The 15,910-nt window shown below is 38.4% G+C and overlaps 1 protein-coding gene across 4 annotated transcripts in view; it reads left to right on the top strand.

The window, feature by feature from the left end:
• SLC25A16 (solute carrier family 25 member 16) overlaps nt 1-5,439 on the top strand; it is a 39,430-nt gene extending 33,991 nt beyond the window's left edge. For all 4 annotated transcript variants that reach the window (XM_087432115.1, XM_004427057.3, XM_087432116.1 and 1 more), the window contains 2 exons: nt 2,331-2,399; nt 3,788-5,439. In XM_087432115.1, the coding sequence (XP_087288241.1) occupies nt 2,331-2,399; nt 3,788-3,944 (226 nt within the window). In that variant the 3' untranslated portion in view covers nt 3,945-5,439. The remainder of the gene's footprint in view (nt 1-2,330; nt 2,400-3,787) is intronic.
• The last annotated feature ends 10,471 nt before the right edge of the window (nt 5,440-15,910 follow it).

The raw sequence follows: 15,910 nt of genomic DNA on the forward strand, positions 1-15,910 counted from the left end.
CCTATCTGTGCTGATTTTTTAAGGCCCAGCCAGACTTTATTCCTCTGCTCTTCCCATAAATATCTAGAAGAGCTCATCTATCTTTATGGTTTCAATGGTCACCTCTGTACGGATAACCAATTCTATTTAAATCTCCATTACTGACTCTCCATTACTTCTCTAGCAAGCTCTTGGATGTTTCTACTTGGACTTCTGCCACCAGTGCAAACTCCATAATTTATATCTTACTTGCTTGTCTTCCTCTTCGTGACAATCCTCAGTTGCCAACTTTCCTATTTGTTATTGATAACCATTAACTTCTAGTCTTGATAATACTTTGAAATCATTTTTCACATTGTACATATCCAAATAATCACTAAGTCTTGTCATTTTTTACTTGAGAACTTTGCCTAGAATGCTATTTTCTTTCTTTTCCATTGTTATTTCCCTAGTTCTAATCCTTCTACCTTGTCTTCCTACATTCTCTCTATTAATCAATTCCTTCTACTCACATCTTTTCCTGCTTGGAAACTGAATCCTTCAAGTTGAGGTTTTGGTCCCTTTATCCCCATAAAATTTTTTCCTCTCCCTACTCCTCATTAAAAAATAATTCCTGGGGCTGGCCTAGAGGCATAGTGGTTGGGTTCATGTGCTCTGCTTTGGGGCCCAGGGTTCGTGGGTTCAAATCCTAGGCCTGGACCGGCACACCGCTCATCAAGCCATGCTGTGGCAGCATCCGGCATACAAAATAGAGGAAGATGGGCATGGATGTTAGCTCAGGGCCAATCTTCCTCACCAAAGAAAAAAAAATTCCTGGAGATGCTATTGAGATGCATAGGGGGCTTCATCTATTGGTAATGTATATTTTGTAAGCTGTTTGGTTGGTATATGGGTATTTTTTTTATTATAACTATTTCATAGTAAATTTAAATGTATATAAAAGTGTATAATTATTTTTGTCATATATCACTTATGGATATATTAGGTACCATGGAATGCTGTGAATAGCAAAGTAGAAAGCAGCTTTGTGACACTGGAGAATGTCTCTAAGACTCAATTTTCTTATCTTAATGTTGGGATAACAGGGGGCCGGCCCTGTGGCATAGCGGTTGAGTGCGCACGCTCTGCTGCTGGTGGCCCGGGTTCGGATCCTGGCCGCGCACCGAGGCACCGCTTGTCAGGCCATGCTCTGGTGGCATCCCACATAAAGTGGAGGAAGATCGGCATGGATGTTAGCTCAGGGCCAGTCTTCCTCAGCAAAAAGAAGAGGATTGGCGTGGATGTTAGTAGCTCAGGGCTGATCTTCCTCACACACACACACAAAAAAATGTTGGGATAACAGTAACTACTTTGCAATTTTTTTGAAGATGGAATGAGATAATATATATAAATTATTTAGTACAGGACATAAGAAGTCAATATTAGCAAATAAAATTAATTTTTAAAGAAATCCCCTGGGGTCCTACTCCTAAAAGAGATTACTTTTGTATATTTCATTTCAGGCAATCTTTTTTTTTTTTTTTTCTTTTAAAAAAGTTTTATTGAGGTATAATTGACATACAACATTATCTTTCTGGTTTCTGGTGTACAACATAATGATTCAATATTTGTATATATTGCAAAATGATTACCACATTAAGTCTAGCTAACATCCATTGCCATACATAGTTACAGAATCAGGCAATCTTTTTACATAGAATGTTCTCTGTCCTCTAAATGCAGTTTTCTGTATTGTTAATTTTAGCCCTTAAGGAAAATTTTTGGTTGGTCTACTATATGCAGGGAGACTTGCTGAATACTCTTAGGGTAGTGCTTCTCCACTGGGGTGATTTTGCCTCCAGTGGGCATTTATTAATATCTGGAGACACTTCTGGTTATCACAACTGGGGGTATGCTACTGTGGTATCTAGTGGGTAAAGGCCAGGGATGCACCTAAACATCCTACAATGCACAGGACAGCCCCCCACAACTAAGAATTATCCAACCCCAAATGTCAATAGTGCCAAAGTTGAGAAACCCTGTCTTAAGGTTACAACAATGAAAGGCATCCAATTTATTTCTTTAGGAAGTTGCATTTAATTTGGCCTTGAGGAATGAGTAGAACTTGATATCTGGGTGATGGGAAAGAAGAATCATTTAATTTGAGGGAACCACATGAGCAAAGACAAGGAGATCTCTGTATTGTTATTTGATATTATTCATGTGTCTATATCTTGACTCCCAGATTAGACAAAACAATAAGAGAATAGGAACACATTATTTCCTAGCACATATAATGCTTTGTATTCAATAATTGTTGAGTAGAAAACTAAAAATCATTTTTAAGGCCTTCTGTCTTTTTCATCATTTAGCTACCCATTTGATGTAACTCGTCGGCGAATGCAATTAGGAACTGTTCTTCCAGAATTTGAAAAGTGCCTGTAAGTTCTCCATTTGTCATTGTTCATTTTCTTTAGGTAATATAATATTTAAAGTAAGTAGGGAGATAGGACTGTGGTCTTACCAGTAGTCTGGATCTTCCATTTTGTCTCCTATAGTATACTTTGGTAACTTTATAAGATTTTAATCAGGTCTCAATCTTCCTATTAAAAATTTCACTTTAGAACAGCTTTGTTAAATATAAATATAATGTGAGCCACATATGTAATTTAAAATTTTATGGTAGCCACATTAAAAAAAAAGTGTAAAAAGAAACAGATGAAATTATTTTAAAATATTTTTGTTTAACCTAATATAGCTAAAATATTATCACTTCAAACATTTGAATATTTTGCATCCCTTTTTTTATACTAAGCGTTTGAAATCCAGGGTATATCTTACACTTACAGTACATCTCTATTTGGACTTGCCACATTTCAAGTGCCCAGTAGCCACATGTGGCTAGTGGCTACCATTATTGCATAGGACAGCTCTAGAGTTTTCTACAATCTATAGAGACTTAGAATCATTCTGTTTGATTGGTGATGTGTTGTTCCTCAGGGGAAGAGCAGAACATTTGTTCAGGACTTTGAATTGCCTTTGTTCACCCAAAAGATTTTTTGAAGATTTCAGTCCAGATTGCCTAATGAAAGGGGAAAGCAAAGCCCAAAATACTGGTTAGAAAGGAAAGAACACTGTTTGAAATAAGAAAGTCTTTATTACTGAAATCTGAAAGATAGTCCTTCAAGCTTTAGTTCTATAACAATTTACTAGTTATGTATAATATAGAACTCGAGCTGAAATGAAAACTGAAAGAGCAACTACTCATACATCCTTTAAAAAGACTACGTCAGGGCCGGCCCTGTGGCTTGGTGGTTAAGTGCGCGCGCTGCAATGCTGGTGGCCCGGGTTCGGATCCCGGGTGTGCATCGAGGCACCACTTCTCCGTCCATCCTGAGGCCGAGTCCCGCATACAGCAACTAGAAGGATGTGCAGCTATGACATACAACTATCTACTGGGGCTTTGGGGGGAAAAAGTAAAATAAATAAAATCTTTAAAAAAAAAATAAATAAAAAATAAAATAAATAAATAAAAAGACTACGTCAATATTTCAAATGTTATTATGAAATAGTGTTGCCAATAAATGTCACAGGCATAGTACAAACAAAATATATTGTATTAATGAGCCCCACAGTTCTGTGCATAGTGCTTCTACTTGTTTGGAATGAATTGCTCTTTTATTGTGAATTTTTAGCTTGTTTTAATACTTGCCTTTCAAAAGCTATTCAAGATGGCATTTTAGTTTCTTTCAAAAATGGTATTATGGATCCTGAAATTGTCTCTTCAAGTATGGGCATAAAGGGTCATCATTTAACCATTGTCTTTCAGTACCATGCGGGAGACTATGAAGTATGTCTATGGACACCATGGGATTCGAAAAGGATTATATCGTGGTTTATCTCTTAATTACATTCGCTGCGTTCCCTCTCAAGCAGTGGCTTTTACAACGTATGAGCTTATGAAGCAGTTTTTTCACCTCAACTAAAAAAAAATTGTGATTTCTTTTCCTTAAGAAACTCTCAGAGGGAGAAATAAAATGTTACTTTAATTTTGTGGAGGACTTTACTTGAAGGGGGATATTTACCCTGTCACAGGAACCACTGGTATTTTAGTACTTAATTTTTTTATTCATCACGAATCAAAAGTGCTTACTATACTTTTTGATGCCAAAAGTTATACCTTAAAACATTGAAAAAAAATTCCTAAGCTGATGCTGGCTAATCAGTTAGGTTACTTGAAACCATTTAAATATGTTATTTGGAAGTAGAACTAACTTAAAATGGAATTCAAGAGGTTGCCATTAGCTTTATCTTGCTGTTCCAAGCTTTTACTTGTAATCATGATTTTCAAAGACTCTAACATTGGTTATGATAATTATTATAAACAGGCTTGGTTATAGTGTAGCAGAATGATGAGAATTGAATTTTTACGTTATATAAAACATAGCTTAGATGCCAGCAGTGAAGTAGTATTTTTATTATCTCTTTTCTCATAATTCTGCTCCACTGGATAAAAGGACAAACACTTTTTCTCTTCATTTTTTAATAAAATAAATGTTGTATTTAAAAAGTAGCCCTATAGAGACCCTACAATAAATGCAGAATGTTCAGATATTGCTCAAATGTTATTACCAGGTACTATGAGTGATTTAAACATGTTTTCAAAAGTCAGTGTATTTCCCAAAGGCCGTAGTAATAAATATTGAATATCTTTGCTCTCAAAACATATTAGCATTATAGACTTGTTTTTGTTAGATGATTTGGTATATACTAGAACATTTATTTAAGTGGACCATCGAATATCCATTAATATAGATGTGAATGTTACAGAATGTGTCTAAGGTATTATGTCATGATACATCAACTAGTTCTTCCATGTAAAATAATTTTAGTGCAATATTAAACATAGGTAGAAATGTAAAACATGATTTGAATTGCTATCCTTTATATTAAAATGGTTTAAGAAGTAAGAATCCCATTTATAGTGTTTAGAGTACTTTTTATGTTTTATTATAAGCATGACAGCAGTGAGTTATAGTTCTGTCCTCAGAAATAGTGATTAGTAGAATTGATATGATTTTTAAGACATTAGAAAACTAAGTTAAAAGTGTTATTTCTGCTTCAATTTTAATTTTTTTGCATAAAAGATTTCTTGTCATACCTTGCTAAAAGTTATATGAACTGGTTTCATTTTCAAAGTCTTTATTTTAAAATAAATATGTATCTTTGTATGATTTATAAGTGTACCTGCAGGTTGAAATACATGTGTTCCTAAAACTGTTTTGTATATTTTCATTTCTGGGCTGCACTGTAGCTAAATATTGTTATCAAATCTCAAGGTAATTTAAATGTATAAAATAAGTATCTCAGTTATGTTATCAATAAAAGAGGACTGCGAATATTTTTTTAAATAAAAATTTGCATTCTATGTCTGCTATAGAATACATAGGATATTAAAAATAAATTTTATTCATATTTCAACATTTATTTCTCTTTTAACTTTTTATGTTATGAAAGCACAAATGCTAAACATAAGCAGTCAGAATGGAAGAATATTTAAAATAATGACTATATTTATATCTGACTTATTTCAGATTGATAACCCAAAGTTCATCTTGCCAGGTTGTCTTCCATTTGAAGATTGACTATTTATTTCTGTTTTGATCTCCATTGTTGCTCTTTTCCTGCCTTTCGGTGGGTACAGCCCTCTGATCTATAGAATGGGACAGTGGTCTGGTCTAGGGATTGATAAGTGAGTTACCATTCCAAGCTCTCAACGATTGCGTGTATGGAGGTGGAAATGTTAGTGCGTATATATAATAATATCTTACTCCATTCTCCCCCAGAGTACTCAACATCCATTTATTCAGCACCCACCGTGTCCCAGGTATTATATCTGCATTATGGGGGGCTTACCTTGGGAGGTCTGTTAGCTGTATTTACAGTCTGATTTGGATGCCCAGTAGCATCTAACACCAGGTATTTCTCTAATAGAGTATGTACCACACGTTATGGTAACTGCCTGTTTATATATGTCCCCCCAATTTGTTCCCTCAAGAGGAGGGCCATGCCTTCTTCCCCTATAAGGAGCACAGGGTGTGACACCGTAATAGGCGCTCAGTGATGTTCACTAATGGGAAGAAGGAAGGCTCAGTCCCTGTTTTCAGAGACCCTATGTTCTAGTTGGGAGAAATGAGGCACAAATAATCCATGGAAAGAGCAATTGAGAAATAAAGTCATTTGTTTTGTTTCGCAGAAATGTTTTGTTGCTAATTTGAGTCAGCATGAATGGCAAATAATAAAATCTATATTATATGAGTAATACATTGCCTTGCAGAGTTGGGCCAGTGATATCTGACACACTTGTATAGCAACTGTACGCTTTACACAGTTCCTCACATCCATTCTTTGAATACCAGACACCCATGTTAGGCACTAGAAATCAATGACAAATAATGTCATGTATATTTCCTGAGGACTTACTATGATCCATGCCTTGTTTTAAGCACTTTTGATGCCTTAACTCTATCTCTACAACAATACTGTAAGGTAGGTACTATTTAATAGTCCTTTTTTACAGATGAGATAATCGAGGCCCAGGGAGATTAAGTAACTTGCCCAAGTTCACACAGTAAGTGGTGGATCTAGGATTCAAATTCAGCCAGCCTGAGTCTCCAGCCTAGTCTACTAGCCATGATGCTATACTTCAACACAGTAGTATCCTATTCAAATGAAACTCTTAATGTCAATAAATTTGAACATGTCAAAACATAAACTAATCAATAAAATGATTACAGTTTGTGGAAAGTGCTTATTAAGGAAGTAAATAGATTACATGATAGAGATAATTGCGGGGTATAAGGATCAGAGAGCTACTTTAGAATGGTCAAAGAAAAGTTTCTTTGATGTGCTAAACTTTAAGCTGACACATGGAGGATAAAAAGGAAACAGCCATGCAAAGAGTTGTGGGGGAAGGATGGCCCAGCTGAAGATAACAGCACATACAGAAACCCTGAAACACGAAAAAGCTTGGCTTGAAATAGGAATTGTCAGAAGACCAGCATGAATGAAGCATCGTGAGTGAAGGAGTAGCAACAAATGGGGTTGGAGAAGTAGGCAAAGGCCAGATCATGTAGGGCTCTCTGGAATATGGTAATGATTTTGTCTTTTATTCTAAATGCAATGGGAAGCCCTTGAAGGTTTTCAGCAGGGGGATAAAATTGTCTCATTATGTTTTTACAAAGATCGCTCTGCTTTATCAACAATGGTTTGCAGTTAAAACAGAAATCAACAAAATAAAAAACAGACAATAGAGAAAATAACAAACCTCTAAATTGCTTCTTTGAAAAGATCAACAAAATTGGTAAGCCCCTAGCTGGATTGTTAACTAAAAAAGAAAGAACAAAACTTACCAATATTAAGAATGAGAAAAGGACATCACTGTGGATCCTATAGATATTAAAAGATAATGAGGGGGCCGCCCCCGTGGCTTAGCGGTTAGGTGCGCGCGCTCCGCTGCTGGCAGCCCGGGTTCGGATCCGGGCGTGCACTGACGCACCGCTTCTCCGGCCATGCTGGGGCCGCGTCCCACATGCAGCGGCTGGAGGGATGTGCAGCTGTGACATGCAACTGTCTACTGGGGCTTTGGGGGAAAAAAAATAAATTAAAAAAAAAAAAAAGATAATGAGGGATTTTTGTGTTTTTTTTGAGGAAGTGTGGCCCTGCACTAACATCTGTTGCCAATCTTCTTTTTTTTTTCTTTTTTCTACCCAAAGCCCCAGTACATAGTTGTATGTCCTAGTTGTAGGTCCTAGTTCTTTTACGTGGGATGCCACCTCAGCATGGCTCGATGCGTGGTGAGTAGGTCCACACCCAGGATCCAAACCAGCAAACCCTGGGCTGCCGAAGCGGAATGTGCGAACTTAACCGCAATGCCACCGGGCCGGCCCCAGGAATTTCTAAATAACTCTATGCCAAGGAATTTGACAACTTAGATGAAATGGACAGATGCCTTAAAAATCACAACCCAAACTGACATAGATGAAACAAAATCTGCATAGCAAATTAAAGAAATTGAATTTCCACTAAGGAAACTCCAGGCTCAGATGGTAAATTCTATTGAACATCTAAGAAAGAAATAATCTTATAAAAACTTTCAGAAATTAGAAGACAGCACTTCCCAACTCATTTTATGATGCCAGTATAACCTTAATACCCAAACCTGACAAAGTTGTTACAAAAAAAGAAAATTATAGACCAGTATCCTTCAAGAACAAAGATGGAAAAATCCTTAACAACATATTAGCAAATCAAATCTAGCAATACAGAACAAGTTTATGATGTCATGACCAAGTTGGGTTTATCCTAGGAATGCCAAATTGTTTAACAATCTAAAGTCAATAGTGTAGGGGGGGCCGGCCCTGTGGCTTAGTGGTCAAGTGCGCGCGCTCCACTGCTGGCGGCCCGGGGTTCGGATCCCGGGCGCGCACTGACACACTGCTTCTCTGGCCATGCTGAGGCCGGGTCCCACATACAGCGACTAGAAGGATGTGCAGCTATGACATACAACTATCTACTGGGGCTTTGGGGGAAAAAATAAATAAATAAAATTATTAAAAAAAAAAAAAAATAGTGTAGGGGCCGGCCTTGTGGCGCAAGCAGTTAAGGGTGTGTGCTCCGCTTCAGCAGCCTGGGGTTCACAGGTTTGGATCCCAGGCACGCACCGATGCACCACTTGTCAAGCCATTCTGTGGCGGCGTCCCGTATAAAGTAGAGGAAGATGGGCACGGATGTTAGCTCAGGGCCAATCTTCCTCAGTGAAAAAAAAAGAGGATTGGCAACAGATGTTAGCTCAAGGCTGATCTTCCTCACACACACACATGCACAAAAAAAACTATTAAAGTCAATAGTGTAATTTCCTATAATAACAGAATAAAAGAGAAAAACCACATGATCCTTCAATAGATACAGAAAAAGCACTTGGCAAAATCAATAGATGCAGAAAAAGCACTTGGCAAAATTTAACATTGATTAATTATAAAAACTAATCACAGAAATAGAAGAGACCTTCCTCAATCTGATAAAGAGCATTTTGTCAGATTATCTTTTCCAACAATACATCCCAACTCACATGCTTTTCTCATGTGTCATTTACACTCATCCCATCAAGAGGTAGAGATTGTTCCCTTCCCTTGAGTCTGGCTGAGTGGGCCTGTGACTACAGTGGAAGTGATGCTATGTGACTTCTGAAGGTACGTCATAATGCTGAAACAGCTCCCATCTGGTCTTTTGGAATGCTTTCTCTTGGAATCCAGCCACCACGCTGTGAAGAATCCAAGTAGTCTCTGTAGAGGAACTGATAGCCAGCCTCCACTTGCCAGCCATTTGGGTAAGCCATCTTCAAAGTGGATCCCCCAGCTCCCAGCTGATGCTCCGCGGAACAGAGACAAGCAATCCCCACGGAGCCTTGTCCAAATTGAAAATTCATAAGCTAAAAAACTGATTGTTGTTGTTTTAAGCCACTAAATTTTGGAGGTTTTGTTTTGTTTTATGGTTATTATATAACCGTAACAGGTATCCATGAAAAACCTACAGCTAGCATCATATTTAATGGTGAAATATTGATTGCTTTCCAAGATCAGTTGAAAGCAAGGATGCCCAGTGTCACAACTTCTATTTAACCAGTGTACTTAGGTAAGAAAATAAAATAAGAAGCATAAAAATCAGAAAGGAAGAAGTAAAAGTGCCTCTATTCTCAGATGACATGATTATTTACGTAGAAAGTCTTAATGAATCTATGAAACAACTACTAGAAATTATAAGTGAATGTGGCAAGGTCTCAGGATATAAGATAAATATTAAAAAATTATATTTTTATATACTAGCAAGAAGCAATTGGAAAACAATTTAAAAACAATTTCATTTATAATAGCATCAAAAAAATAAAATACTTAAATTTAGCAAAAGATGTACAAGATCTCTACACTGACAATCACAAAATGTTGCTGAGAGACATTAAAGAAGATGTATATAAATGGAGAGATAAACCATGATTATGAATTAAGAGTCTCTATATTGTAAAGAAATTAATTCTCTCCAAATTGACTTATTGATCCAATGCAATCTCATTCCTGCAGGCTGTTTTGTAGAAATTTACAACCTGATTCTAAAATTTATACAGGAGTGCATAAGTCCATCGCTTTGGACTTAGAATATCTGAAACAAATCTTAAAAAAGAACAAAGACATGCACTACCTGACTGTGACTTAGTATAAAACTATGGTGACCATGACTGTGGTACTAGCATAAGGATTGACAAACATCGTAAGAACAGCACGGAGGGCCCAGAAACAGACCTATACCTATATGGTCATTTGACTCTTTAGCAAAGGTGCCAAAGCAATCCAATAGGGAAGGAAAGTCTTTTCAACAAGTGCTGCTGGAAAAACTGGAAATACACATGGGAGGTGGGGGCAAAGAACTCAATCTCTACCTCATACCACACACAAAAATTAATTTGCGATGGGTCATAGACCTAAATGGAAAATAAAACAATAAAGCTTCAAGAAGGAAACATAGGGGAATATTTTCATTACTTAGGGTTGAAAAAGATTCCTTAGATCACAGAAAGTAAAAAGCATAGAAGAAAAATGGGTAAATGAGACTTCATAAAGTTTAAAACTTCTGCATATCTAAAGATCTTGTTAAGAAGATGAATAGGCTAGCCACAGACTGGGAGAAAATCTCTGCAAAACCTATCTGACAAAGGTCTTGTATCCAGAATTATACAAAGAATTCTTGTAACTCAATAGTAAAAGGACAATGCAATTTTAAAAACTGGGCAAAAGATTTGAACAGACATTTTACAAAGGAAGACATAGAAATGCCAAGCACGGGGGCCGGCCCCATGGTGTAGCGGTTAAGTGTGTGCTCTCTGCTACTGGCGGCCCAGGGTTGGGATCCCGGACGTCGTGCACTGATGCACCGCTTGTCAGGCCATGCTGTGGCAGTGTCCCACATAAAGTGGAGAAAGATCAGCACGGATGTTAGCTCAGGGCCAGTCTTCCTCACAAAAAAAAAAAAAAAAGAAATGACCAAGCACATCATAAACTACTCAATAACATTAGTGATGGGAAAATGCAAATTAAGACTAAAAAGACAGACAGCATCAAATGCTGTCAAGGATATGCAGAAACTAGAATTCTCATACATTGTGGGTGGTGGTGTAAAATGTTACAAACACTTGGTTAATGGTCTGGCAGTTTCTTATAAACCTAAACATAAACCTACCTATGCGGGCCGGCCCCGTGGCTTAGCAGTTAAGTGCACGTGCTCCGCTATTGGTGGCCCGGGTTCGGATCCTGGGTGCGCACCGACGCACCGCTTCTCTGGCCACGCTGAGGCGGCATCCCACAGACGGCAACTGGAAGGATGTGCAACTATGACATACAACTATCCACTGGGGCTTTGGGGACAAAAAAGGAGGAGGATTGGCAATAGATGTTAGCACAGAGCCAGTCTTCCTCAGCAAAAAGAGAAGGATTAGCATGGATGTTAGCTCAGGGCTGATCTTCCTCACACACACACACGAAAAAACCTACCTATGGCCCAGAAGTTTCACTCCAGGGTGTTTACCAATGAAAAATAAAAGCATGTGTCTACAAAAAGACTTGTGCAAGCATATTTGTAGAAGCTTTATTCAAGATAGCAAAATATTGTAAAGTGTCCAAGTGTCCATCAACAGGAGACTGGCCAAATAGACTACCATTCAGCAATAAAAAGGAATAAACTACTGATTCATGTAACAAAGTAGATGAATCTCAAAAACATTATACTGAGTGAAAGAAGCCAGACAGAAAATAGTACATACCATATGATTCCATTTATATGAAGCTCTAGAATAGACAAATCTAATCTCTGGTGAAAAAAATCAGATTAGTGGTGCCTCTCCAGTAGGGATGGATGTGGGAATTGCCTGGGAAAGGGCAGCAGAGAACTTTCTGGGGTGATGATAACAATGTATCTTAGTAGGGGTTTGGGTTAAACGCATTTGTAGGAATTTATCAAATGGTACACATAAGATTTGTGCATTTCATTTCATATAAATTTTAAAATTTACATAAAAATTTTAAAAGTACCATAAACGAATGTTGAACACTAGCTAATGATATCCAGCTAAAGTGTTTAGGGGTGAAATGCACTGATGCCTGCTATTTTGAAATGCATTAAAAAAATGTGAATTTATGGATGATAGATAGATACACATGTGATAAATCGAAGACAGCAAAATGTTAACTACAAAATTTAGGTGATAGGTATATGGGTGTTCATTATATAAGTCTTTTAACTGTTCTGTACATTTGAAAATTTTCATGAGTGAAGTATTGGGAAAAGGGACTGAATTGCAGGGAGACAAGAATGAAAGCACATGTAAGAGTCTATTGCAGTTTTCTACGTGAGAGATAATGAGCAAGTAGTGACCATGGAGATGAAAAGGAACAGAGAGATTTAAGATAGGTTTAGAGGCAGAATCTATGGGTCCACCTGTATATTGGATGTGAGTAATAACAGAAAGGAATCAAGAATAATTTCTGGGTTTCTGGCCTTATCCTCTGGGTGGATAGTGCTATTACTGAGAAGAATAGTAAAGGGAAGTAAAAAGTTCCATTTTGGTCTATGTTATAATTAAGGTCTCCCAACATCCACCCCCCCTTAATATTTTTAAGTGTAGATGTTAAGTAGGCAGTTGGACTCTTGAATTCAGAGGAAAAGACTTGCCTGTAAATATGAATTTGAGAGTTGACAGGATAGAGATGATATTTAAAGCCATGCAAATGGATGAAATAACCTAGGAAGCTAGTACATAGAGAAATTTGTCCAGAACTGAACTCTGAGGACTTTCAACATTTATAGATTGGGGAGAAAATGAAGAGACAGTAAAAGACACCAAGGAGGGCCTGTGAGGTTGGAGGAAAACCAGTTGAGTGTGGTGTCACAGGTACAAAATCTGTATCTATTACTGGCAAGGCTTTTCCAAAAAGTTGCTCATAATTTATATATGAATAAACATGAATGTGAAAGACAACCCTTGATAAAGATTATTATTATTTTTGTGTGTGTGAGGAAGATTAGCCCTGAGCTAACATCCGATGCCAACCCTCCTCTTTCTGCTGAGGAAGACCGGCCCCGGGCTAACATCGCTGCCCATTGTCCTCTACTTTATATGGGACGCCGCCACAGCATGGCTTTACCAGCATTGTGTCAGTCCGTGCCTGGGACCTGAAGCTGCGAAGCCCGGACTGCAGAAGTGGAGTGTGCGAACTTAACTGCTATGCCACCAGGCTGGCCCTGATAAAGATTATTTTTAAGTTGGGTGATAGGCTTATGAGATCATTTTATTATTTTTTATACCTTTCTGTATATTTTAAATATTCTGAGTATATTATTTATTTATTTATTTATTTATTTTTTGTGAGGAAGATCAGCCCTGAGCTAACATCCGTGCTAATCCTCCTCTTTTTGCTGAGGAAGACCGGCTCTGAGCTAACATCTATTGCCAATCCTCCTCCTTTTTTTTTTCCCCCCAAAGCCCCAGTAGATAGTTGTATGTCATAGTTGCACATCCTTCTAGTTGCTGTATGTGGGAGGGGCCTCAGCATGGCCGGAGAAGTGGTGCGTCAGTGCGCGCCAGGATCTGAACTGAGCCGCCAGTAGCGGAGCACGCGCACTGAACCGCTAAGCCACCCGACCGGCCCTGAGTATGTTATTTTTAAAGGTGGTTTTTCATATTCTACACATGTGCAATAATTTTTTTTTTTACTGAGGAAGATTGACCCTGGGCTAACATCCGTGCCCATCGTCCTCTACTTTATATGGGACGCTGCCACAGTTTGGCTTTACAAGTATTGCGTCAGTCTGCCCCTGGGATCTGAACCTGTGAACCCTGGGCTGCCAAAGCAAAGCACGAGAACCTAACTGTTATGCCACTGGGCTGGCCCCTGCAGTAAATTGTTTTTTAATTAAAAAAATTAAAAACTGGAAACATAAGGAAAGTGAATAGGAGTTGAAATTGGAGATAGCCTTAAAGGAAATTCTTTTTTTTGGAAGTATAATTGACATGCAATTTTATATTAGTTTCAAGTGTACAACCTAGTGATTTGACCTTTATATACATTATATGATCACCACAATATGTCTAGTTACCATCTGTCACCATATAAAGTTATTACAATATTATTGACTATATTCCCCATGCTGTACATTACATCCCCATGACTTATTTATTTTATAACTAGAAGTTTATACCTCTTGATCCCCTTCACCCATTTCACCTATCCGCAAACCTCCTCTCCTCTGGCAACCACCAGTTTGTTCTCTGTATCTATGAATCTGTTTCTATTTTGTTTTGTTTTTTAGATTCCACATATAAGTGAAATCACACAATATTTGTCTTTCTCTCTCTGTTATTTCACTTAGCATAGGTCCATCCACGTTGTTGGAAATGGCAAATTTCCTTCTTTTTATGGCTAATATTCCTTTGTATATATATGCTCCGTCTTCTTTATCCATTCATCTGTCAATGGACACAGGTTGCTTCCATATCTTGGCTATTGTAAACAATGCTGCAATGAACATAGGAGTGCATATATCTTTTTGTTTTTGTTTTTGTTTTTGTGAGGAAGATCAGCCCTGAGCTAACATCCACGCTAATCCTCCTCTTTTTGCTGAGGAAGACCGGCTCTGAGCTAACATCTATTGCCAATCCTCCTCCTTTTTTTCCCCAAAGCCCCAGTAGACAGTTGTATGTCATAGTTGCACATCCTTCTAGTTGCTGTATGTGGGATGCAGCCTCAGCATGGCCGGAGAAGCAGTGCGTCAGTGCGCACCCAGGATCCGAACCGGGCTGCCAGTAGCGGAGGGCACGCACTTAATCGCTAAGCCACGGGGCCAGACCTGCATATATCTTTTTGAATTAGTGCTTTTGTTTTTTTCAGATACGTACCCAGAAGTGGAATTGCTGAATCATATGGTAGTTCTATTTTTAATTTCTTTTTTTTTTCTTTTGTGAGGAAGATCAGCCCTGAGCTAACATCCATGCTAATCCTCCTCTTTTTTCTGAGGAAGACCGGCTCTGAGCTAACATCTGTTGCCTATCCTCCTCCTTTTTTTTTTTTCCCCAAAGCCCCAGTAGATAGTTGTAAGTCATAGTTGCACATCCTTCTAGTTGCTGTATGTGGGACGTGGCCTCAGCATGGCCAGAGAAGTGGTGCGTTGGTGCGCGCCCGGGATCTGAACCCCGGGCGCCCAGTAGTGGAGAGCACGCACTTAACCACTAAGCCACAGGCCGGCCCTATTTTTAATTTCTTAAGGAACCTTCATACTGTTTTCCATAGTGGCTGCCCCAATTTACATTCCCATCAACAGTATGCAAGTGTTGCCTTTTCTCCACATCCTAGCCAACACTTATTTCTTGTCTCTTTGATAATAGCCATCTGACAGGTATGAGGTGATAGCTCATTGTGGTTTTGATTTGCATTTCCCTTATAATTAGGGATTTTGAGCATCCTCTCATGTGCCTGTTGCCCATCTGTATGTTGAGAAAATTCTTTAAAGAAGTTTTGCTCTGGAGGATGGCCAAGAGAGGGATAGAGTAAGTTCCATCAAGGTAATATCTTTTAAAGATGGGAGATCCTGGCTTCATTAAAAGCCTAGGTGCAATCCAATAGCAAGGGCTAGATTGATGATACAAGAGAATGTGGGAGTAACTGAAGAAGCAATGCCCTTGAGAATGCTAGAGGCCTTGGAATCCCGAGTACAAGTAGGTGGATTGTCCCTTGATAGGAAGACCACTGTCCACTGTCGAAAAAAGAGGAAAGAGGTGGGCCAGCCCCAGTGGCCTACCCGTTAAGTTCCTCAGGCTCAGTCCAATTGGCGCCTGGTTTCCCACTGTGGA

Source organism: Ceratotherium simum, chromosome 6 (assembly GCF_057802395.1).
Source record: "Ceratotherium simum simum isolate JZ-2026a chromosome 6, ASM5780239v1, whole genome shotgun sequence".
Taxonomy (NCBI): domain Eukaryota; kingdom Metazoa; phylum Chordata; class Mammalia; order Perissodactyla; family Rhinocerotidae; genus Ceratotherium; species Ceratotherium simum.